Source organism: Magnolia sinica, chromosome 15 (assembly GCF_029962835.1).
Source record: "Magnolia sinica isolate HGM2019 chromosome 15, MsV1, whole genome shotgun sequence".
Lineage (NCBI taxonomy): Eukaryota > Viridiplantae > Streptophyta > Magnoliopsida > Magnoliales > Magnoliaceae > Magnolia > Magnolia sinica.
The window spans coordinates 28,242,688-28,266,498 of NC_080587.1; the positions used below are offsets into that span (position 1 = coordinate 28,242,688).

Here is a 23,811-nt window from a genome sequence, read left to right on the forward strand (position 1 = left end):
AAGTTTGTTTGAACGTGTCTAAGAAGGTGTTTGAGTGGCCGCAGGTGATTTACATATTTCCTCTCTCAAACGGCATAAATTGAAGGACATCTTGGGTCTCTCGGACCACCATCAGAAATGATCCCTCACTGATGCTCCGTTTATTCCCTTCTGTCCCTTCTGTCGTCAAACAAAGGATGAGTATTCCATCTGTGAATGTTTGAATGGCTTTTCAACAACCTAAATGAGTACGAATTGCATATGGCAGCTGAGGGATGCCCTCCCATCTTTTGGTTATGAGTCTCATAAACGGCCTGGCCTGGATCTGGCTGAAATTGTCTAGGACCGAGCTTGTTGAGATCCCTACCTGTTGATCACTTATCCAGGCTGAACTTCTACACAACCTGGTGGGCCTGGTAGCCCAGAGCCAGACCCAGCCACCTAATTGACAGGCCCACAGAATGCTGTCATCATCATTATCATATTTTTCCAGATAATGACAAAAATCCACCAAATATCTAAGTATACTTTAAATAATTATATAAATTTATTATTGCTTTTAATACCAAAATCTGTTACAATGCAATTTGCCTAATTCTGTGAGTTAGTAGTCAAGGTCCAAGGCACCAGAATGCTCCATGTAAACCACAATGGCATGTATTTCTTACCCGGATTAGAAGGCTTGGCAACTGAGAGAAACCATTAATCGGCTTTCTTGTTGGATTTCGCTTCACCACCGGTAGCCTGACCTTCTTGCAATGCAGAACTACTGCTGGAATCAGCTGCAGTCTTTGACTCGTCAAACTCCAACAGCTACACAAGATTACAAACTAATGAGTTCTCCACCTTCTAATGCATGCAAAAGATAATATACCGAAAGTGTTAACTCAGGCTTGAAACTTCGAAACCTACGTACATGATAACCATCACACAGAAAATTAGTGGAGAGAGAGGGGCAATATCTATGGTCTATATTGTTCTTTCTTTAATGGAAATTTCACTATATCATAATGACAATGCTGACAATAACGATGATGATATCAGAAGTCGACTCATTAGATGAGCTGGTAGAGACTGTGTAGTGCGTGTGTGAGTGATCAGGGATCAATCCCTGGTACTGTAACCTTTCGAAAGAAAGAAAAATTCATATTTAGAAACAGAATTTCATTTTACAGTCATTAAACTTCATTGGAGAGATGAAAACAGCTCATGCAAGTTCCATTTCAAGAGTCCTCAAAAGTGAAAAAGCAGGCACGTGTGAGATCCCTCACCCTCACTAATTCTACAGACCCCTGGCCCAGAATAAAACATTTTAAAATTTAAAAAAAAAAAAGGCATTTCACTCATTTGGTTGGGACCACACATGCATTGAATATGAACTGTCATTCGATTTCTTTTTAACTACCCACTTCTTGGGTACATGCTAAGTACTCCTGATAAGCACATTCATGTGATCTTACAGTCGGAAGATGAGCGACTACGAGTATCTCACATGTCGCCCCGTATGATCTTTGGAGCCAGACATCAATCGGCAAATTGATGCCACTAATGAAGTTAGTCATTGTTTAAATTTGGATTTCAAATGCATTGCATATATATTGAATGTATTATTTTATCTTTTGCAAGTGAAGGCATGTACTTGGGATGACTAGCTTTTGAGATCCATTTGCACAGGTTGCTATAGAGATAACCAATGCAAGTAAGATTTAGGCAAACTTAGGGATGAAATTTAAAATAAATTTGTCTTTAACAACTGATAAAATTATACAAGTAATTTGTTATCTATGCAGCTGACCGGTAGGTTAATTATGGAGAATTTCACCTACTCTCAACTCTCAAGAATGTTGCCATAAAAACTATATGCCAGACGACATCCTCAACAACTAAGTCGAGGAATTGGAGTGCTTTCTATGTCACCCATCCAAATCAGTGAAATAGTTTGAAGGCTCTAAAGTTGGAGAGGGGCATTTATGCACTACAACGTCAAGCTTGAATAAAAAAACATGAAGGGAGCAGAGCGATAACCAAGAACAATAGTCTAAAAACTGGACTTTTACTGAAGACAACCATCTTTTGGTATGGTTGGAAGTTGGAACGAAGGGAAAAGGACGAGGCGGCTGACACTGGGGAACAAGAATACCCAGATCTTGTCGACGAAATAGCGCACCCTCCGAGTCGTCCAAATACTATAAATGATGATGAAGGACATATTAGCAGTTAGACTGAGTGTGACAACCACAACAATGCCAGTAGCGGACATAGTTTGCCGATGGTGGACATGATCATGGTAGTGTTGGTGGTAGTGTTGGCACCAATAAGACAGTTTAGCGGCTAGGACATGCCTTATACACATGATGACACCACACTCCCATGTCACGTCAATTGAGATCGCAGAAAGGGCCCAGCTACAATGACCAGCCATGGAAATGATAACGGTAAGGTGCCTAGCTGTGGAGATTACGACGATGGTAGCAGTGGTAGTGATCAAGGACATGCTTATGATGATAAAGGTGAGGTCCATGAGGAGCCTGTGCCTGCCTATCAGATCCTTCAATCTTAAAACTCATCAACCCCGTGCACGTGATTAACATGGGGATTATTCACAGCAACCACCATCATAATCACCATATGGTGCAGACATAAATAATTACTTAATCAGCTACCATCCTCAATATTGTTTGTATAGATCTAGTTATCCCAAAACAGTTACGTAACCATAACGGTCATTACATAATGGTAATGGTCGTAACCATTAGGTGTTATGGGGGCGTAATGGCTGTAATGGAAAAATTGACCCGTAGCAGCCCATAATGGCCCCCATAAAAGTCTGTTACAGGGCCGAAACAGGTTTTTTCAACAAAAAAAAAGGCCATATTGTCATTACGTCCTTTATCGTAAAGGTAGCAGTGGTGGCGATTCCAGCCACCATTACCATTATGGAAATATAGATATGGACAATACAGTAACACTGACGAGGCTGACAATGGTGAGGCCCCATGACAATCCTTCTAGCATTGATAGAGTAAAACACCTGGACTTGCAGTCTTGAATACATGCTAGCGTATATTTTATGTTTCCTACTAGTGTGATTTGTTAATCTTGGTAATAGTAGATGGTACACGATAGTACTGTCCTATAATCTATGCCTAATTGTTGATTTGCATATATTTTTTAGTCTATAGATTTTACTTTATTATCTATGCCTAAATTGAGTCTACCAAAGAAAAGCATTGATCCAAGTGGGTCAGAGGTTTTGGGCATCATGTCATGAATGTGTGGCCCACTATTTGCAATAAGATATGATCATAATATCATTAATCCATAATCTTCAATTAAAAAAGTCTAAAATTTCATTACTTAATGCTCTTGTTATTAAACAATACATCAAGCATCATCATCACAAGAGACCTAGACCGTTCCTCACTAAAATGGATTGCACCAATGAAAAGACATTGATAAAAGCACCAATGAAAAGACATTGATAAAAAATTCCTCAGTCACTTCTTTGGTCATGATGTCCTAAATCAGATCACAAAAGGCAGATTAAGGGCCCCAAAAAAGATTCACATATACTTGACCAAGGAATAAATAGCAGACTTGGAATGGGGCCCATCACTTTTATGTATAAATGTGAGGTGCAGCCACTAGTGGGTGGGTCCTTGATGTAGGGGCATTTTCACATCGGGCTTGAGTGAGGTTGCCTGTGGGATGCAGGGTCACACTCAAGGTGGGCGGCCCATGTGAGGCGGGTGGCTTGTGTGAGGCGGTACCCATGTGATTTGGGGCCCACGATGGGGGTTCGACCGAGGTCTTAACCCATGAGATGTGGGGCCTGGGCTATGAGATAAAGGGATTGATTCGCCGTGCTCTAACAGTTCGAGCTTTTAGAGCAAGTGGTTAATTGTCTTGCATCAAATTGGTATCAAAGCAGGAGGTTTCGTGTTCGAGACTCCTCACCCAAGGTGATGAATGCAGGGGCATTTTCACCCGGGTTCGAGTGGAGTTGCCTGTGGAATGCAGGCACACACTCGGGGCGGGCGGCCCGTGTGAGGCGGGTGGCTCGTGTTAGGTGGTACCCATGTGATTTGAGGCCCACAGGCCGAGGTCCTAACGCATGAGATGTGGGGCTTGAGCGATGAGATAAAGGGATTGATTCGCCATGCTCTAACAGTTCAAGCTTTTAGAGCAAGTGGTTCCTGCATCAGTCATACACGACTTCCGCTCAAGTATCTCCAAGTTGATATCCTTTCTCTTCAAGTATGCATCTTTCCCTTTCAAATCCGAAACTATTTTAGAAGAAATAGAGATTGATTGGGATAGGAATAATGTATTATCCCTATCTTAACTGACTCCTAATCCTCTTCAATTCTTTTCTTTATCCCTGAACAACACTCACTCTAAAACACTTGAGAGAAAATAAAGAGGAAATTGGAAAATACACATTCGTCCATAAAACTCTCACCACACAATCTAAATTCTTAATGTATCCGATGGCAATCCTAACTGTGAATCGAAGGGGTGGATAAGCTCCATCTCACTTTTATAATGATTTGACAAATCCTTGAATGAGGGTCGTTCATCTTTAGCTAAATAAAGGTCCATCCAAATCGTCTAGATACCATCAAATCTTATGGGCCCACCCATCAAGTTCTTCCAAAAATGTATCCTTTTTTCATATTTCTACCAACCGATGCCTACCACCCTTCCTCTCCTTTTGTGGTGGTATTTTTGTAGGCAACAATGCTCATTCAATTCACTACTGTGAAAACTAAGAAGATGAACAGGGGGTTGGGTTTAGGTTGGAAAAAATTAGAGGAATAGCATCATATGATGACCATCAATATTATGCCTAAAAAATAAACCAATAACTGACATAAAATATTAAATCAATTGTAAAAGAAGAGAGCCACATACCTCGATGCAGTGTTTGGTGTCGATCCTCATAAATTAGAGATCCATTGACGTGGACGCTCTTATACTATTTTTTATACGAGCAAATGGGTGGGCCTATTGGATCCAACAGTATCTACATGATTTGGATGGACTTTTTTCTAAGCTGAAGATGGACAACCCTTATCCAGCAATTCACCAAATTATTATGAGAGTGAGATGGAGCTTATCAACCCTCGGATCATGGTTAGGATGGTCACCAGATACGATCAAGGGTCTAAATCACATGATGGGAGCTCTATGGAAAATAGGGTATTCTCTCATATTTTTCTCTATTTTCTCTTGGTGTTTTAAAATGAGTATATTCTCACCGAGGGAGTTCAAGAACTGAAGAGGATCAGGAAGAGTCAGATACAGATAAGATATTATCCCTATTTCAATCAGTCTCTATCTCCACTCGATAGCTTCAAATTTGAGAAGAATTCATACTCAGAGAAAGGGATATCCACCTGAAGATTATCAAAGGGAAAACCGTGTGGACCCACTCACTAGTAGTTGCCCACGACCAGTGTTCGAATTGTCGGTGTCGTTACAAGTTTCGCTGGCTGGAGATAAAGATATAATATCGTTATCGCCGATAATATCGCCGATAAACAGAAATGCAGGGAAAAGGGGGGAAACATGGAGAAAATGGTGGAATTTTTTAGCGAAACTTCAGGACATGCCTAAAAACACATATTTACATATTTAGGAATGAAAAAATTGCAAAAAGAACGCAATAAATTAGAAGTTTCCATTTAATGGGGGCCAAAAGGCATACGTTGTCCTAAGAAATCACTCAAATAGTAACCAAAATGAGTTTATATAACACAAATGCAACTGGCATATAGTAATTAAGACATGTAAAAGCAAATGAACTCAAAGATGTCAAATCAAGGATGGATTTGATTATTCAATTAGTGTGGTATTTGATACTCTGGCTACGTATGACACTTGACACCTAGCATATGAAAATGGTACATGTGGCAAATTCTAATATAATCTAAACCGTGTTTTCGCTTCATCAAGATCTGTGTGACCTAATCAAGAGGTTGGATGGCAACAAAAAAAAAAAAACCATTACAATGGCCCTATGAAATTTTTAATGGTGGACATTTAATCACCACTGTTTCCCTTAGTGTGGTCCACCTTAGATGCAGTCATGCAGATCTGTCTCATTTTGGACTCATGCCTTAAAATTATCTATCAAAATAAATGGACGACATTGATAAAATATTTATCATTATGATGGCCCCACATAACATCAACCCATCAATCCACGGATACAAATAAGTAACATTTGGTGCCGTATAAATCAGTACGCTTATCGTACTATGTCAACTATGTGGGGCCCATTGTGATTTATGTATTTTATCCACCCCATCCATCCATTTTACAAGATAATTTTAAGGCTTGATCCCAAAGATGAAGCATATCCAATGCTCAAATGGACCACACCACATGAAACAATGTGAATTGAACATGCCTACCATTGAAAAATCATTAGGGGCCACAAAAGTTTTGGATCCATGTCATTTTTGTATTTTACCTTCATCCATCTCCGTGTGATCTTATGAACAACTTGGATGACAAATAAACACCACTGTGGGCCATAGCGCCTAGGAAGGTTTCAACGGTAAGAATCATTGTCCCCACTGCCTTGGCTACAAGCAGTGTTTCGAATAGCGCCCGTAGCGTAGCGGTAGCATACGCTACGTAGCGTAGCGTGGCCATAGAGCTATATAGCGTCCCAAATAGCGTAAATCCCCTGTAGCGCACGCTACAGGGGTCGTAGCGTACGCTACAGCTACGTAGCTCGTAGCGTCCGTAGCGTAAGCTACAATGTATTTTTTTACTATTTTAGTTTTTTTATTATTTTTTCACGTTTTCTTTGTTTCTAATATTGAGGAATGTGACACTTGTATTGTACTTGATACTTTTAACCTATGGGATTTTTATTTCTTTTCATAATTGTGACTTGTGGTTTCAATTAGACATTATTAATTAAAGTGGTTTGCTTAGGAAGTTGATGTGATAATTATTTGATTTGGCTTATGTATGTGGATTGGCTTTTGATAAATGATAACTAATAACTTTTTTGAACATGCGTATAATTGATAAAATGAATCATCTTTTAGGCATTTTTATATTTTTTTTTCCTTTTTTTTCCACTATTTATTATATTTGTCCTATTTTTAAATTAAAAAATAGAAATATCGTGTAGCTTACGCTACACGCTATAGAGGGCTGAGCGCTACACATCACGCTACCACTATTCAAAACACTGGCTAAAAGGAAGCAGATTGCGTACTGAGTAACTCGTAGGCTAAACGTATTGAGTGAACTCTGTGGGGTCCACCGTGATTTATGTATTTTATCCACTCCATCCATCCATTTTAATAGATAATTTTTGGGCTTGAGCCTAAAAATGAAGTATATCCAAACCTCAAGTGGAACACACAGTGGGAAACAGTGTGAATTGAACATCTACCGTTGAAAATTTCTTGGGGGCCACGGAAGTTTTGGATTAAGCTTGTATTTGTGTTTTCTCTTCATCCATGACTGTGTTATCTTATGAACAGGTTGGATGAGAAATAAACATCACTGTGGGCTCAAGAAATGTTTCACCGGTGGTAGTTATTATTCCAACTGTTTCCAATGGTATGGTCCACTTGATCTTAGGGCATGCTTAAATTTTGGTCTCAACCCCTAAAATAAGATGGAAAAACGAATGGCCGGCGTGGATAGACCAGATACATTGACGGTGGGCCTAACAGAGTTTAGTCAGTATGATAAGAGTGTACTGAGTAACCAGTACACAATCTGATATCCCGGACGTGGATTAGATACTGACTGGTTGAGTAATGAGACTCGCTACACGTCACCGAGTTCAGTGGACCCCACTATGATGTACGTGTTGTATACACAACGTCCATTCATTTGGAGATATTATTTTAAGGCATTACCCAGAGAACGAGGCAGATCCAAAGCTTTAGTGGACCCCACCACAAAAAACAGCGGGAAGATTGATGTACACCATTGAAAAGTTCCCAAGGCCCACCATGATGTTTTATCAAAATCTAACCTGTTCAAAAGTTAACAAAAACATTAAAGACGGGAAAACACAAATATCAGCTTGATCGAAAACTTTTGTGACCTTTAGAAGTTTTTAATGGAGGTGTCACTCTCCCCACTGTTTTCTGTGGTGGGGTCCACTGGAGCTTTGGATGTGACTCATTCTCTAGATCTTATGCTAAAATGATCTCTCCAGTTGGATGGACGGCGTGGATACAAAACATACATCATGGTGGGGCCTACAAAAGACAGAACTTGGTGACGTCACTTCAGTAGCAGTCTCGCTACGCAACCTGTCAATAGCCGATCCGCGCCCGTAAAAACCCATCGCACTGTTTTCGAAACGAAAGAGGGTTTCGGAATAGAACCGTCAAAACCCTAAAATTTCGAAAGAAAGTCTCTCCAAATCCCTATTCTTCAACAGATTCTTCGCCAAAATCATCTTTAGGTCTAGAATTTTTGAGTATTCGAAGAAAAAAAGTGGAAAGTAGAGATTGGATGGCACTTACGGCACACCGATCAATCAATTGGCCCACCGCAATTTCCGTTCACCCATCCTCTTCTACGATTGGCCCTCCTCTTCTACAGGTACGGAAATCCGCAAGTTTCCCCTTTTTTTTTCCTTTTTTTTGGGGATATTTTCCGTATTTACGCAACGCTCCGATGTTATCGGTCCTTTTATTGTTGAAAATGGGTTGTTTGCTACAGTTATCCCGCGATTTCTCGCTGACAACTGGACTTTTCACAAAAAATCGATAAAATCGCCGAAAAATCAGCGATATTCGGAAGAGAAACGAAAAAAGGGAGTTTCGGTGTCGGAACTCCAGCGATACCGAAATTATCGTCGATAATTTAAACACTGCCCACGACTAGGTCTCTCAATCCCATATCCAACAGTCCCACCATAGGTCATTCTCACTCTTGTAACAACACCTTTATATATAGTTTAACGATATTGATATATCCTCTTAAGACCCATTTCCTCGTCAACCACCACATAACCTCCCCAAGTACTCCATTGTATCATTTTTAAGTTTCTTTAGAAACCATGTGAAGATTCTTCCTCTTGCTCCTATACTTCTTTGTCAATCATCTAAATTAATATATATATATATATATAGCACAATAGTTGAACTCCCCAACATGATACCAAACAAAATTTCTCATATAATTATTGTCTTAAACTATTTTTCACCACCCTCACCTAGAGCTTCATAATGTGACGTATAAGTTTGATCCCCCAATGGTTGAACTCCACGTCAACCACCACATAACTTTCCCAAGTACTCCACCATCTGCCTTCTTTGGTTATGTAAAAACCAGATAAAGATTCTCCCTCTTGTTTTTATACTTGTATTTCAATCATTTAAGTAAAATTGTACCCTAAATAGTTGAACACCACCACATGAAGCGAAACATATTTTCTCATATTCTTATTTCTTGTCTTAATCTATATTTCACCACCCTCTCCTGGAGCTTCATACGCGACTCATAAGTTTGATCCCCAATAATCCATGCAACTCTATGCATCTCATTTCTTCTTGTGAACAGATATTGTTGTGCTTCTCCTCCACACTTCTCTTTATATGTAAGGAACCCCTTCAATTTATTGCCCAAATGAAACATTATGGCCCCTATTAATGCCAACATTACATCATAGTGATGCCATCAGTTTGGGCCTATAAATGCTCTTTTTTTTCTCCTATTTCTTTCTCTTGAATATTGTTCCTTTACTGTCGTTATTTTGAATAAATTCAAATCTGAAACCAGGCGAACTTGACTCAAGTTCTCTATCAAGCTCAAATCCTCCAGGGAAATTGCATGAAACAATAATGTCAATAGTGTCCACACCATCGAGTAACTCGTATTCTAAGCTATGATTAGAGTTGTACACGAGTCAAACTGAGTCGAGCTTGGCACAGCCCGGCTCGGCTTGATCACTAGCTGACCCTAGCTTGAACTCGGCTCAGCACAGTCCTCAAGCCTGACTGGCCAGCTCGGCTTGGTTCGATCAACAGCTCGGGCCAATTCGATCCGAGTTCGAGCCTGTGCGGCATTTTCTCGCACATGGAGTGAACCTTCAATTTCTCACAATATATAAAAGAGTAGTAGCAGTTTACAGGTATTTCATCAAACACTCAATAGGCAACATCAAAATCAAGATACGAGGGTGTTTGTTGCATATCCATACCTTCCTTGCCACCGGCCGATACTTCGTTGAGTCATTTCATCAAAAACTTGGTGAGCAACATCAATATCAAAATAACAGAGTCACCGAACTGATTCGATCCGAGTTCGATTCAAGTTGGGGTTCAATCCAAGTCGATTCAAGCTCGTACTCGGCTCAAAAAATTTTCGAGCTCCAAAAATCAGCTCGACTCGGCTCGAACTTAGTTTCGAACCGAGTTGAATTGAGCTTTTTCGAGTCGAGTCGAGCGAGTTAACCGAGTTAACTCGATTCATGTACATCTCTAGCTATGATACTAACGAAAAATGTTTTGAACTTCAATGTGAATATTTGATACAATGTGTTATGGTGGAAGCACAAAGGTGAACCCTTGCAAATAAAAGACCCTCTTGGCATGCCCTTGGCTAAGATTGCCTTGATCGTTGGTATACTCCAAATCTTGATGGCCTAGAAATAGGACGGATTTCCTCTTTTTTAATAAATATATGAATAAACTACAATAACAGGAAAGAACCGCTCACCCCAAACTACAATAACAGGAAAGAATTCCAAACATGATTCACACTCAATGGATAAACAAGATGAGAAGGGATATGAAAACTACTTTATGCACCGAAATAGAACCTTAGGTAGGACCATAGAATTAGTTGGCGAAGCGTGATTCATAAAGCCAACCCGGATAGTTGGGACAAGGTCATTATGATAATGATGATGAATTCCCAACAACCAACAAAAGAACACCTAATTCCTTAGCTAAAAACAAGGCTACCATACTAGTGCCATTACAAAGGAAAACGAAATATTTAGTCATGGTAGCATTCCGGAACTTGTCTACGATGAAAACAAGCCTTGAAGGCACAGATTCCATTTCTTTACATACAGAGCTACATTCTTTGAAACTCATTTGAGAATGAGCGGGCCCAAGTTCACAGAAGAAAAACGTTTAAATTCCTTCTTTCAAGGCTAAGAGTTCTGCTTTCAATGAGATCATGCTCTAATGCATTAGAAAACCCCATGTTGACAACTTTGTGAAAGCACAAAATTGAAAAGAAAAAAGTAAAGAAAGAATTTCTAAATTCTCTCTTTGTATTGGACAATCTATGATTCCTGTGCTGTCTTCCTTTTCTCTTGCACTAAAACTATCAATTATCAAGAATAAGAAATGCTTTGACCCCCTACTGCTTGTAGTTGTCCCAAAGATACAGAGGACCAAGAGAGAATTTTGCCTCTATGATATTGAAAGGCAACAAAAGCCCTATTAGCAATTAATGATGTTAGAAAGGTAGGCCCAGAGATCACTAACTAGTCGAAGGAGCCCCTCCCTCTGGCCTATCATTCATTGGTCAACCCAGTTGGCAGCTCTTGCATCTCCTGCATCTCCATGGGAGACCTCCTATTGCTTGAAGTGGTCCAACAAGATACAAAGGACCAAGGGAGAATTACACCTCAATGACACTGAAAAGGGAGCAGCACCTAGTTAGAAGGATTGTGAAACTAAGGTTTTGACTGCTCCCAATTCCACTTGATTGCAGTCCTCAAACTGAAATGCCCTAAAAAGACAAACTCAATATTACAATGACCATCTCTTAGTACACCCCCGATTCATGTCCAAGAGAAAAACTGTCTATATTTAATTTCAACCCATCAGGAACAGAGGTTACCAAAAGCCAACTAACACGGCAAATTGCTAACATCATCAACAAATGCAGTCCAATTTCTATCCAATTCAGACATTGATACTTCTTCTAATTCGTTAGCTGCTGCTCCCTAGTTAAATAGTTCACGAAATACAATACATGCCAAATAGCAATGTTAAATTACCTCAATCTTCTATATGAGTTGTCTTCATTCAGTCGACAAAAACTTCACCCATGAATGACCAAACCTACTTCAACCAAAATTATAAGCTCTAAATTCTATCTTCTACACAATTTCCATCCATAGTTGCATATAGGCAGGATATATTTCACAATTTTACAGAGATGATCTTTCTAGGCAAGCAGAGGAGGCAATATGCTCGTATTTTGTATCCTCTCCCAACCAACGTAGCAAAATATACCACTTTGCTAAAGGTATTAAGCTTCCGCTGCAAGAAACTGATCTGTACGTTATTATTATTGAGGGCGACTCTAGAAACATCGTCAAGTGGGACAGGGATGGCATTTTTCCCTGGGGAATGGCTAATGAGATGGAAGAAGCTTCTGCAATTAGGTGGTCCATGGCTACTTCATTCTCACATGTGCACCACTCAGCCAATTCCAGAGCTGATCTTCTCACTAAATGGTGCACCTAGGAAGATCTCCATCCATTTTTCTCAGCAGCGATTTTCACTCGGTCTATTCCTCTATATTAGCTTCTTCTTTTTCCTAAGGAAACAGGGATTGAACCCTGGATCACTCACACACACTGCAGTCTCTACCAGCTCATCTAACGAGCAGGAGAGCTTCAGTTTTTTCCTTCCATCCTTTTTTTTCATTGTTGCCTATTTCACTATATTAGTTCCTGTGCTTCTTCAGCAGGCTGTCCTGACTTCCTCTGTTTTCTCTTTTATTTTTCAATAAAATTGATCCATTTCATCAAAAAAGAATTTACATCAAACTGGCAAAGAACAAATAAAATCAAATGGGTGGATTCTAATTGGATTCTAATCAACATTGAACAACACACTAACTAGCTTTGCTGTTCAAATTTTTTTTTTTACAATGCAATAATAGAGAAATCATGAGAAACCAAAAAAAAAAAAAGGGAAATACACATAACTTAAACATGCATCTGGAACAGTTGATGCATTACCTCATAAGAAAACTGCATTTTCTAGTACTACCCAATACACATTGTAACTCTAGTGAAAATTGCATTTGCTAATACCATTCAATATGTTTATCTCTAGTTCTCATAGCTACCGAATACCACACTATTGCTAATTAATATCCATAGATAGAATGTAATATAAACACTGTATAGAGAAGAGAACTTTCAGTAATATTCCAATAGAATAAGTGAACAACATAATTTGTGAGATGGGATATTAGAACAAACCAGTTTTACTTCCCCATTCCACATGCAGTGGATAGCCAGAGACCCAATAACAGCAGGTACAATATATAAAAGTGCAGGCTGCAAGTGCCAACATGATACAACTTAAAAATAAGCCAGGTCATATAGAAAGAAAAATGAACAGGCGTGCATTTAGAGAGACGAATAACAAAAGATTCTAGCACAATTCACCTGCGCAGCTTGGAACCAGTTCATCACCACAATTGTAAGGATCACACCAACTGTATATCCGAAGAATGCACTACTGAAGTATCGATTTTCCTTTCCTCTTGAGACGTCAAAACGCAATGCCAATGCAACAAAAATACCTATAGAAGAAAAGGCATATTAATTTATTTTTATTTTTTTTTAAAAATCCCAAATTATGAAGAATTTATAGGTGCCATGGGTTGGATTGACCTAATGGGCCATTGGACCCAAGCTGTGGACCCGACTCAACAATTAGTGCATCTAGATCGAAAATTTAGACCCATGAGGCAGAGCTGGGTCCAAACGTTCAATCTAGATTTCAAAATGGGCTGGCTTTAGGTAGGGCTGTGCATCGAGCCGGTCGAGTCGAGGTGGGCCAAGCTTGGCTTGGCTTGTCTGTGCTCTCGAGCTCGAGCTCGAGCTTGGCCTTGAGCTTACTATTGAAGCTTAGCTTGTTTGCCAAAATTTTCGAGTCGAGCTCGAGGCGAGCTTACCTCGAGTCGAGTCGAGCTTGCTCCCAACCTGACCCAACCCGCAACCTGCACTTGACTTAACCCAGCAACCCGACCTAACCAACCCAACCCCCAAATCAAATATTTAATTAATAATACACACACACACACACACACAATATTAGATAAAACCATATACTGAGAGAGAGAGAGAGAGAGAGAGAGAGAGGAGAGCTCAAGTGAGTGTAGGCCATACGACTGAGACAAGCCGGGTAGACGTTGAGTCAAGCTCAGGCGAGTGACCGAGTGGAGAGAGAGAGAGAGCGGGGGGGGGGGGGCTCAAGCGTGGCGGGTTAGGTAAGTAAAGGAAATGGTATAAGAGTTCAAGCGTGGCGGGTTAGGTAAGTAAAGGAAATGGTATAAGAGAGACAGACGGGTACGATAGGGTTTATGTTTTAATTTTTAAATAAAATATAATATACATTAATATATAATAACAACAACAACAACAATAATAATAATATATTTGAGTCGAGCCGAGCTCGAGCTCGAGCTTCAAGCCAAGTCGAGTTCGAGTTCGAGTTCGAGTCAAACCCCACTATGTTTGAACTTGGCTTGTTTTCAAAACGAGCTGGGTCATATAAAGCTTAGCTCGCCTTGATTCATCGTTCGAGTCGAGTTAAGTCGAGCTAAATCGAGCCAAGCCGAGCGAGCTTTTCGAGCTAGCTTGGCTCATGTACAGCCCTAGCTTTAGGTCCTTTCATGAGTAAGTTATTAGTAATGTCAATGATATTCTTGTTTTTAGTCCTGATTCACCTATTTACCTTAATGACTTACAAGAAAATATTTCATGTACGATGGAGGGAATCAATATATGTAGATTTAAAAAGTGTTTCCTCGAGGATGGTAGTGTTTTTAGGGTATATATTTATGAGGAAGATATCAAAGTTGACCGAGAAAAAAACAAGGCCATTGCGGAGTGGCCCATGCCACAAAGCTTTTTGAATGCCCATTCTTTCCATTCTTGGCAACATTTGTACCAAAGATTTATTAGAATTTCAATACTACCATGGCACCTATTACCAACTGCATGCAAGAGGGAAGTTTCTGTGGACCAATGAGGTAGACAAAAGCTTCAATACCATAAAATAAAATAAAATAAAAAATCACAGATGCTCCAATTCTTACACTTCTGGACTTTTGAAAGTCATCGAGATGGCCATACGTCAAATGTTAGCACTGGTGCAATGCTACGTCAAGAAGAAATGACAATCGCTTTCTTTAGCAAAAACCTTAGGGCTCATTTGGGAGCTTGTAAATGGAGGTAAATGGGAAATGGAATTAGAGGTAAATGAATTGGGAGTAAATGGCTTACTCGGTTGTGTTTGGATGGGAGTAAATGAAATGCATTTGAAATCAAAATATTTTGCATGCAAATATTTTGTTCGGATGGGAGTAAATGGGAGGAATTGGAATGCATTGAAATTTTTCAATAGATTTACATGAAAACATATGACATCCCAAATTAGTATACATGTGTGATATTCAACAAAATGATTGTAATAAGCCCATTAAAATACATACCTTAGCCAAAAATGAGGAAATTTTAAGACTCAAGTGGCCCACAAACGTAAGGATCACAAACAAGCAACTTGGCAATGTTTTCTAACCATCCATTTAGATGGCCAACCTTTGGATGATTAAACACATACATCATAGTGGGGCCCACAATGCACTGACCAATAACACCTCGATACTAGCAGGGTCAGTAGGCTACAGCAAGGATTGAATGCCCACTGTTGGAAACTTCGTGGGGGCCACAGAAGTTTTGTATCAAGATGATATTTGTGGCTACGGTTTATCTGAGTGGTAATAACCCTATGAACCGTTTGGACAGCATATAAACACCATGGTCGACTTCAGGAAGGTTTCAATGGTGGAACATTTTTGTTCCCACTGTTTCATGTTGTGTGGCCCACTTGAGTCTTGGATCTGCCTAATCTTTAGAATCTTGTCCTATTATGGTCTTGAAAAACTGATGGACGGAGTGGATTTGTGTCGAACATTTCAGTGGGCCCCTACACAGTTTCCAACTGAAGGAACTTCTTGTGTGCATCCAGCAAAGACACCAAAGGCAAAAGCAATGTCGTTGATCCGAAGTACATGCAATGCACTATGGGCTCCACCATGATGTATGTGTTTAATCCACGTTGTCCATCCATTTTTCCAAAGCATTTTAGGGCATGAGCCCAAAATTGAGACATCGAAATCTCAGGTGGACCACACCACACGAAACAGTGGTGATGAACCCCCACTATTAAAAACTTTTAGTGGACTACAAAAGCTTTGGATCAAGGTGATGTTTGTTCTTTCCCTTCATCTAGGTTTGTGTGACCTAATCAATAGGTTGGATGGAAAATAAACATTATGGTGGACCCTAGGAAGTTTTTAATGGTGGGCGTTCAATCACCACTATTTCCTATGGTGTGGCCTACCAGAGATTTGGATTTGCTTCATTTGGGGCTCATGTGGTAAAATGATCTGGAAAAATGGATGGACGATGTGGCACTGACGAGTAGCCACATCCCTACTAGCAATTAGCATCCAGAGATTTTTTGGTGGGCATTTTTGTTATTTTTGGAAAAATTAACGGAAGGTACCCATTTGAAAATAACTTGATTAATGAGGTAGCTTTGTGAAAACTTAATTTAAAAATGTACCGGGATGTAAATACCATATTAATGAGGTACTATTTTGTAAAATTCCCTTTATTTTAGTATTTGTAAGAAGTGAGGAAGTTCTAACTTAATAAAATTGTTAATCCCTCTCCATTACAATATTATTTTGGGTGTTTTACTTGTCTACTCTTGTGATTTGGGTATCAAAATCGCATTGCTTCCGTAGCCAGATAGCATCAGGAATCTATGAAGGGCAGCAGACAAGAGCATCAACAAATTTACAACTTGGACCAGGCCAATCTAACTACAAAAATGGAATAAAACAAGGATAAAACATACTTAGTAAAATTTTCTAGCAAGCAACTTTTCCAAGAAACAACACTTATAAATAAATACACATCCTCGAATCCAATCTGAGGGGGTTCTCAACGATATCTGTTCTTGTACCTATCATTCAATGAGTTTACTCATTTATTAATTTTATTCTCCTTGTTATCCGAGAGTACCTGTTGGGGCATTCACCATTTATTTTCCACACACACTCTTACCCTTATTAGTTAAACACTAAGTGATTGAACCCTGTGCACAAGGTTCATTCTGATCACACCCTACTGTTCCAAGGCATTTACGCTTCCTAACATTTTGAAACATCTGCTCTCCTATTCCCGCTTCCCCTCACATTTTGTGAGGGTTCAAAGATGATGTCTTACAAAATCAATGAAACTCAAGTATCATTGCACAAATTATATTTTGATATTACAAATTAAAACAACTTTTATTTTGATATTTCAATTCTGTAAATAGCATGATACGTGAACTGCCATCAAAATGATCTTACGCTAAACTGCCAAGAATCACTTTGTAAGAAATAGTTCAATGAATGTGTAAAACTTATAGTTTCCCGAGTTCCATACTAATCACTGATCCAGCATATTTAGATAAAAACAGCTGGAGATCTGATAAGGTGAGATTCACTAGATCAAGTAGTTGATCAGTAAATAGTCAAGCACAAATAGAACGTGATTTCTGGTAGGGAGACACCATCTACAACCACCTATGCTGCTAGCAGCACCCATTAATTCTACTCTCGGTTATTCAATGGTACAAAGCCATACTCTTACATAACTAAAAGTGGAAAAGGTGCCACCAGCATTCAGAGTGATGTAAATAGTGATTTCCTTCATGGAATAAATAAAGCTGATAAATAATCCTTGCAGAATTGTGAGATAATAATTACAGAAATTATTTCAAAACCTTCCATAAATGAGCTAGTTAGATGTAATAGCAAAAGAAATAGTTATATCAGCAAAAGAAATAGCGTAGCATCACAAAAATCTACAGTACGATAATCTATTGTTTTCCTTTTGTGAATGGCAATCTACATACGTCACCAAGCATCTGCAGCAAGGTAGTCCAAGATAGAACCAGCAAAAGGAATTGGACAAATAAAAAAAAATCCAACACTTAATGGATTATTCAAATTCACTTCAAATTACTTAATTCAACTCCAACCATCTCTTTGCTAACATCACCAAGCAATAGGCTTCAGCTACCTTTTGGTGTGATATATGACAGAATTACATGGCTAAGAAATTGAGCCTTTACCTGGGATAACAATGTCCCCAAGCCCAAGCATGGAGAAGGGTCGAGAAGAATCTGATGTTGGAAACAAAAGCTGCCACAATCACAAAAGCAAAGAAACTGAACAGCGGATTTAAACTCGGAATTAAATTACGGCTTATTCTGAGTTCATCGCACGAAAAAATGACAATATCAATTAAAAAGTACTAACCTTTATAGGGGCATCAAAAGATTTTGCAACACTAACCATCACAGGGGTAAAAAAGACCCAAAAGATATCGTACACAAACAATCCAGCCTGCCATTAGGAAAAATATTAAGGCATTGAACCCTAAATCACAAAATGTGAGAATCATTGTCAACCAGAACCATTTCTAATATGATCAGAATGTCTGAAATAGTTTTAAAAAATAAAATGGCAGGAACATGTCTTGTGATTAGCAGTGTTTAGAGTATCGCTATTGTTACTCGTATCTATGACTGGGGATATGGAAACATGTATCAGTATCACCAATATTACCACCAATATTTGGAAAAAATATCATTGACTAAGGGAAATATTGGAGAAACATTGGGAAAAAAGGTGAAATTTTCAATGATATTTTTCAGTGAAACTTCAGGAGATGTTAAAAGACGCATGTTTACACATTTAAGAATCAACATATTACAAAACCAATTGTATATAATAAATTTCCATTTTATAGGCGCGTAAACCTGTTGGAAAAAAACTAGTGCAATTATATCCAAAATGATCCCATATCATTCAGACACCATAGAGTGCACGTAATAAAACATAAAAAATACATCTAAAAATTAAAGAGAATTAAAAACACTACCTTTGCCTCAAACCCACATGGAGTTCCAAGGCAGCTCGATGTCATTATCTTTGTGCCTTATATACATAATTACATCCATCCATTCATCCACCCATCCATGCATACATGCATGCATACATACATACATCATCCATCAGTCCACGCATACATCCATAGATACAAATATACAAACACCCATCCATGCAAGCATAAATACATCATCTATCCATGCATCCATCCATCCATCCATGCATGCATGCATACATACATCCATCCATGCAGCCACTCATATATAGGTACATCCATCCATGCATGCATACATACATAATCCATTCATGTATCCATCCATCTATAGATACTTACATACATCATCCATGCATCCATACATACATACATCTACCATCCCCAAAAAAAATCCAACAAAACATGGAGTTTTTGGTTTGGGGGGATTTTTCCTGATTTTCTTTCAAATTTCATCAATTTATGGAAGTATCCTAATATCGGCAATATCATATTGTTCAAGTTCATTAGAGTGGAGAGATTGAGCAGGATGTCAGTCATGTCACCCATGGAATTCAAGTTGGGTGGAAAAATTGGAAATGTGCCACTGGAGTTTTATGTGATTGTCGTGTACCACTCAAACTGAAAAGGAAATTGTATAGTATAGCTACAAGACCGGCCATGCTTTATGGACAGAATGTTAGATGGTTAAGGAACAACATGTTCATGGGATGTGCCGTTGAAATGAGGATATTGAGATGGATGAGTGGCAAGACAAGGAAGGATAGAAGGAAAAGTGAATGCATTTGAGGGAACCTAGGAGTAGCGCCAATAGGTAATCAAGGTATTCCGTAACAGTAACAGTGGCCATAACGACCACTAACTTTACCTTTACAATACAGACTGTAACAGCCGTTATGGCCCCCATAACGGCCATTACGGTCACTCTTTTTTAATGAAAAACTAAAACAAAAAACCTTGTATCGGCTCCATAATGGCCCGTAATGGATCATTAAGAGGCCATTACGGCCTTTATGGGGTGCATAATGGAGCCGGGCGGGAGTCAGATTAACTATTCCCTCGTACGCAAAGAACCTCTTATGGAAACCCTACTATCAGTGATTTCTCACTTACCATAGATCTCTACGTACTTGTCCAGTCCAGGACAACTGAGATCTTCCAGCCTATATAGTGATGGTGCGTGGGAGCAGCTCAAGCAAAGAAGAGTCTGGTCCGATCTGAATTCAAGCTCGGCCCGCCAGTCTGCTAGTAGGTCCGGGAATGGCGCTAAGCAAGGGCGCCGCTATGCCCCGCTGCTCTGCTGCAACCGACCCCCGGCCTATACCCCCATGTTCCTCAATAAGAAGAATTCCTTTATTGATAGTCGGTTAATGCAGGGGCATTTTCACACTGGGCTCGAGTGGGGTCGTCTGTTGGATGCAGGGGCACACTCGAGGTGGGTGACCCATGCGATTTGAGGTCCACGGGGGGGGGGGGTCTCGTGTTCGAGACTCCTTACCAGGGGTGAGTAATGCGCATTTTACACCGGGCTCGAGTGGAGTAGCCCGTGGGATGCGGGGACACACTCGGGGTGGGCGGCCCATGCAATTTGGGGCCCACGAAGGGGGTTCGGCCGAGGTCCTAACCCATGAGATATGGGGCCTGGGCTATGGGATAAAGGGATTAATTCGCCATACTCTAACAGTTCGAGCTTTTAGAGCAAGTAGTTAATTGTCCTGCATCAAATTGGCATCAGAGCGGGAGGTCTCATGTTCGAGACTTCTCACCGGGGGTGATTAATGCAAAGACATTTTCACACTAGGCTCGAGTGGGGTCGCTTGTTGGATGCAGGGGCACACTCGGGGTGGATCACCCATGCGATTCGGGGTCCACGGGGGAGGTCTTGTGTTCGAGACTCCTTACCAGGGGTGAGTAATGCGCATTTTACACCGGGCTCGAGTGGAGTAGCCCGTGGGATGCGGGGGACACTCGGGGTGGGCAGCCCATGCGATTTGGGGCCCACGAAGGGGGTTCGGCCGAGGTCCTAACCCATGAGATGTGGGGCCTGGGCTATGGGATAAAGGGATTAATTCGCCATACTCTAACAGTTCGAGCTTTTAAAGCAAGTGGTTAATTGTCCTGCATCATCGGTGGTGACTCGTTTCGCAAGCCTCCACTCGCCTTACCTTAATTGACCAAGGGCAAGGGAAACGAGGGTTGCAACGGCCGTTATGGGTCATTTTTTCCATAACAGCCATTACGATTGTTACGACCCCGTAACGTGTAATGGTTGCCACTATTACCTTTACGTAACGGCCGTTACAGCACACCATGTAGATAATAAGATGAGGAAAAGTAGACTTAGATGGTTTGGTCATGTGTAATGAAGACCAAGTACTGCGCTAGTTAGGAGTGAGTTGGTACGAATTAAAGGCTCTAAAAGGGTACAGGGAAGGGGAATGCCCTGGTGGGTGGAGGTACTACGAAAAGACTTTGATGAGCTATGGTCTAACTAAAGTTATAGCCCTTGATAGAATGGAATGGCAAATAGGATTCATGTAGCCAACCTCAATTAGTTGGAATAAGGCTTAGATGATAATGATGATGATGATCCCCTAAATCGATTTTTCTTTCTTTCTTTTTAAAGGATAAAGGAATTTTTTTATTTTTTTTTTAAAAGGACTCACTTGGAAAAGCAAGACAAGAAAATAATACAAGGAACAGAGCCCATAAGAATTACAACCAAAATGTAGACATATTACAATCATTCACATCTTTCAAAAGAGATACCCATTCAAACACGAACACCTTAATTGAAGCCACTACAGCCTTGACTGAGCTTGGGGAGTTCTAAAAGCACCGGCTTTATCTCTCACCCCAAATAACCCACCACACAGCTAGCAAAACCAAATGCCACATAACCCCATCTTTCTTCTCACACCTCCCCCATGACATGCCCAAAGGAGGTCTCTTAACCTACACAGCATAACCCAAGGTATTTTGAAAATAGCACGAAAGTGCACCCAACCTTGAGTGTGAAAGGACACTAGATGAATAGATGATCAATAGGCTCAGCCACTTGCATGCACAAGCAACAAATGTTCAAAATGATCATGGAGATTATGTTTTGTCAAAACCTTCTTACTCACCAAGTGAATATGGTGACCTTGAGAGGCGAACCATAAAACCAAAAATGATAGGCATGGTCCCTTTCTATTCCCATCCCACCTGGACAAATCACCTTGTAAAAAGATCAAACCGAGAACCAACCCAAGTTGTGGGCACTCTACATCGTAGAGTCGACTCCCCTTAGTTGAGATGTTCTACAAACGGACCACATGGGAAACAAATTCATCCAACTCGCTATCTGAAAGATTTCTTCTGAATGGAGGCGTCCAACACACTTGAGGAGCGGCAAAGAGAGTAACAATTTGCCACTTTCAAATCTTTAGAAGTGCAAAACAAGCCAATCTAGGGAAATATTTTTGCAAGTAGGTAGAATCGCCACACCAAACATCCTCCCAAAACCTGAATCCAATCCCATCACCTAAGGAAAAAGAGATTCATTTCCTTAACTCCAATCTCAGAGCTAATAGACGATAGGTTTTTAAGAAAACCAAGAGAAATCACCACACATAACAGAACTCCAGATTGGTGAGGTTTGCCCTTATGGTAAACCCTCAAAGAAAGCAACAATATATATATCAACCCTAGGAAGAGAATAATGTACAAGAATATCCCTCTATAGACAGCCACCCAACATGGGCCAAGGGATAAAAGAGGAAAAAAGAGACTCCTTTCTTGAACTCCAATCTTAGAGCCGATAGAGACTTAGAGAGGACCCTAACGATGATCTCACACCAAAAGCAACCTTCCTCCACCCCAAAACACATAACCAGTTAGCAAGAGCAACAAGATTCGTATGCACAAGTCCTGTAACCCCACTCTGCGCTGAAACACAGGCCTACACAACTCCCATTTAAAGAGGTGAAATTTTCTACCATCTTTAGACCCCCTCCACAGGAAGTCCTTCCTAATCTTATCCAACATTTCCCATAGCTTGTGGAAACTTAAATAGGGGCATGAAATAAAACGGCATGTTCAAAAAAGCTTTTTTTATTAGAGTCAATCGATCGCCCGAGGAGAGGTAATAACTCTTCCACACAGTTTCCTTTCAATTCTCTCTATCACCTTGTCTGATAGATACTTGATAGGCTTTCCTATACACCACAGGAGCCCCAAGTATAACGTCTGACATAATGAGAATACATGCTCCCCCTTCACAATACGGCTTACAAACCTCAAGGAGGTAAAATTTGGGAGTGCCAAATGTTAGCGCAATATTTTCTTTTGTGCATTTTCTTTATTTGGGGAATTTTCAAGGGCATTCACAAATAAACATAAATAGACACATAAGAAGACTACACAAAAGAAGACATTTTATTACAGAGATTCCGAGTTCGTTACATTCCAGGTTGTGATCTGGCACAAGCCCTTAATTACATCATGTAGAATACCCTTGTGTTAAAAAGTAAATAGTTTATGATTGTGTTTCCAGAGAATGATGCCAAAATTGCACCAAGCTCGTCGTCTAGACCGCCAAGTTAATAGTCCAAGCCGTGCCATTTTAGGTTGATCAAGTGGTATTGACTCATTTTTATTTATTTAGATTTTAGGTCATGTCAAGCCCCTACTGAGCAGCTCGACTCTAAGCTCCGCCTCTTGGACGGAGACTCAAGGAAAACCAACTCAGAGTGCTTGGAAGATGGAATCGAAATTCATGGAGGATGGAATCAGAGTTCTTAGAAGACAAAATCGGAGTTCCACCTCTGGGGCTAACTTATTTTACTCATCTGGACTGGACCATT

The 23,811-nt window shown here is 40.0% G+C and overlaps 1 protein-coding gene across 3 annotated transcripts in view; it reads right to left on the minus strand.

Moving 5' to 3' along the window:
* Positions 1 to 485: 485 nt before the first annotated feature.
* Positions 486 to 23,811, minus strand: part of LOC131227765 (signal peptide peptidase-like) — a 68,976-nt gene continuing 45,650 nt past the window's right edge. For all 3 annotated transcript variants that reach the window (XM_058223571.1, XM_058223568.1, XM_058223570.1), the window contains 5 exons: positions 18,340 to 18,426; positions 18,153 to 18,222; positions 13,400 to 13,536; positions 13,211 to 13,288; positions 486 to 792 (listed from right to left, as the gene is read on the minus strand). In XM_058223571.1, the coding sequence (XP_058079554.1) occupies positions 682 to 792; positions 13,211 to 13,288; positions 13,400 to 13,536; positions 18,153 to 18,222; positions 18,340 to 18,426 (483 nt within the window). In that variant the 3' untranslated portion in view covers positions 486 to 681. The remainder of the gene's footprint in view (positions 793 to 13,210; positions 13,289 to 13,399; positions 13,537 to 18,152; positions 18,223 to 18,339; positions 18,427 to 23,811) is intronic.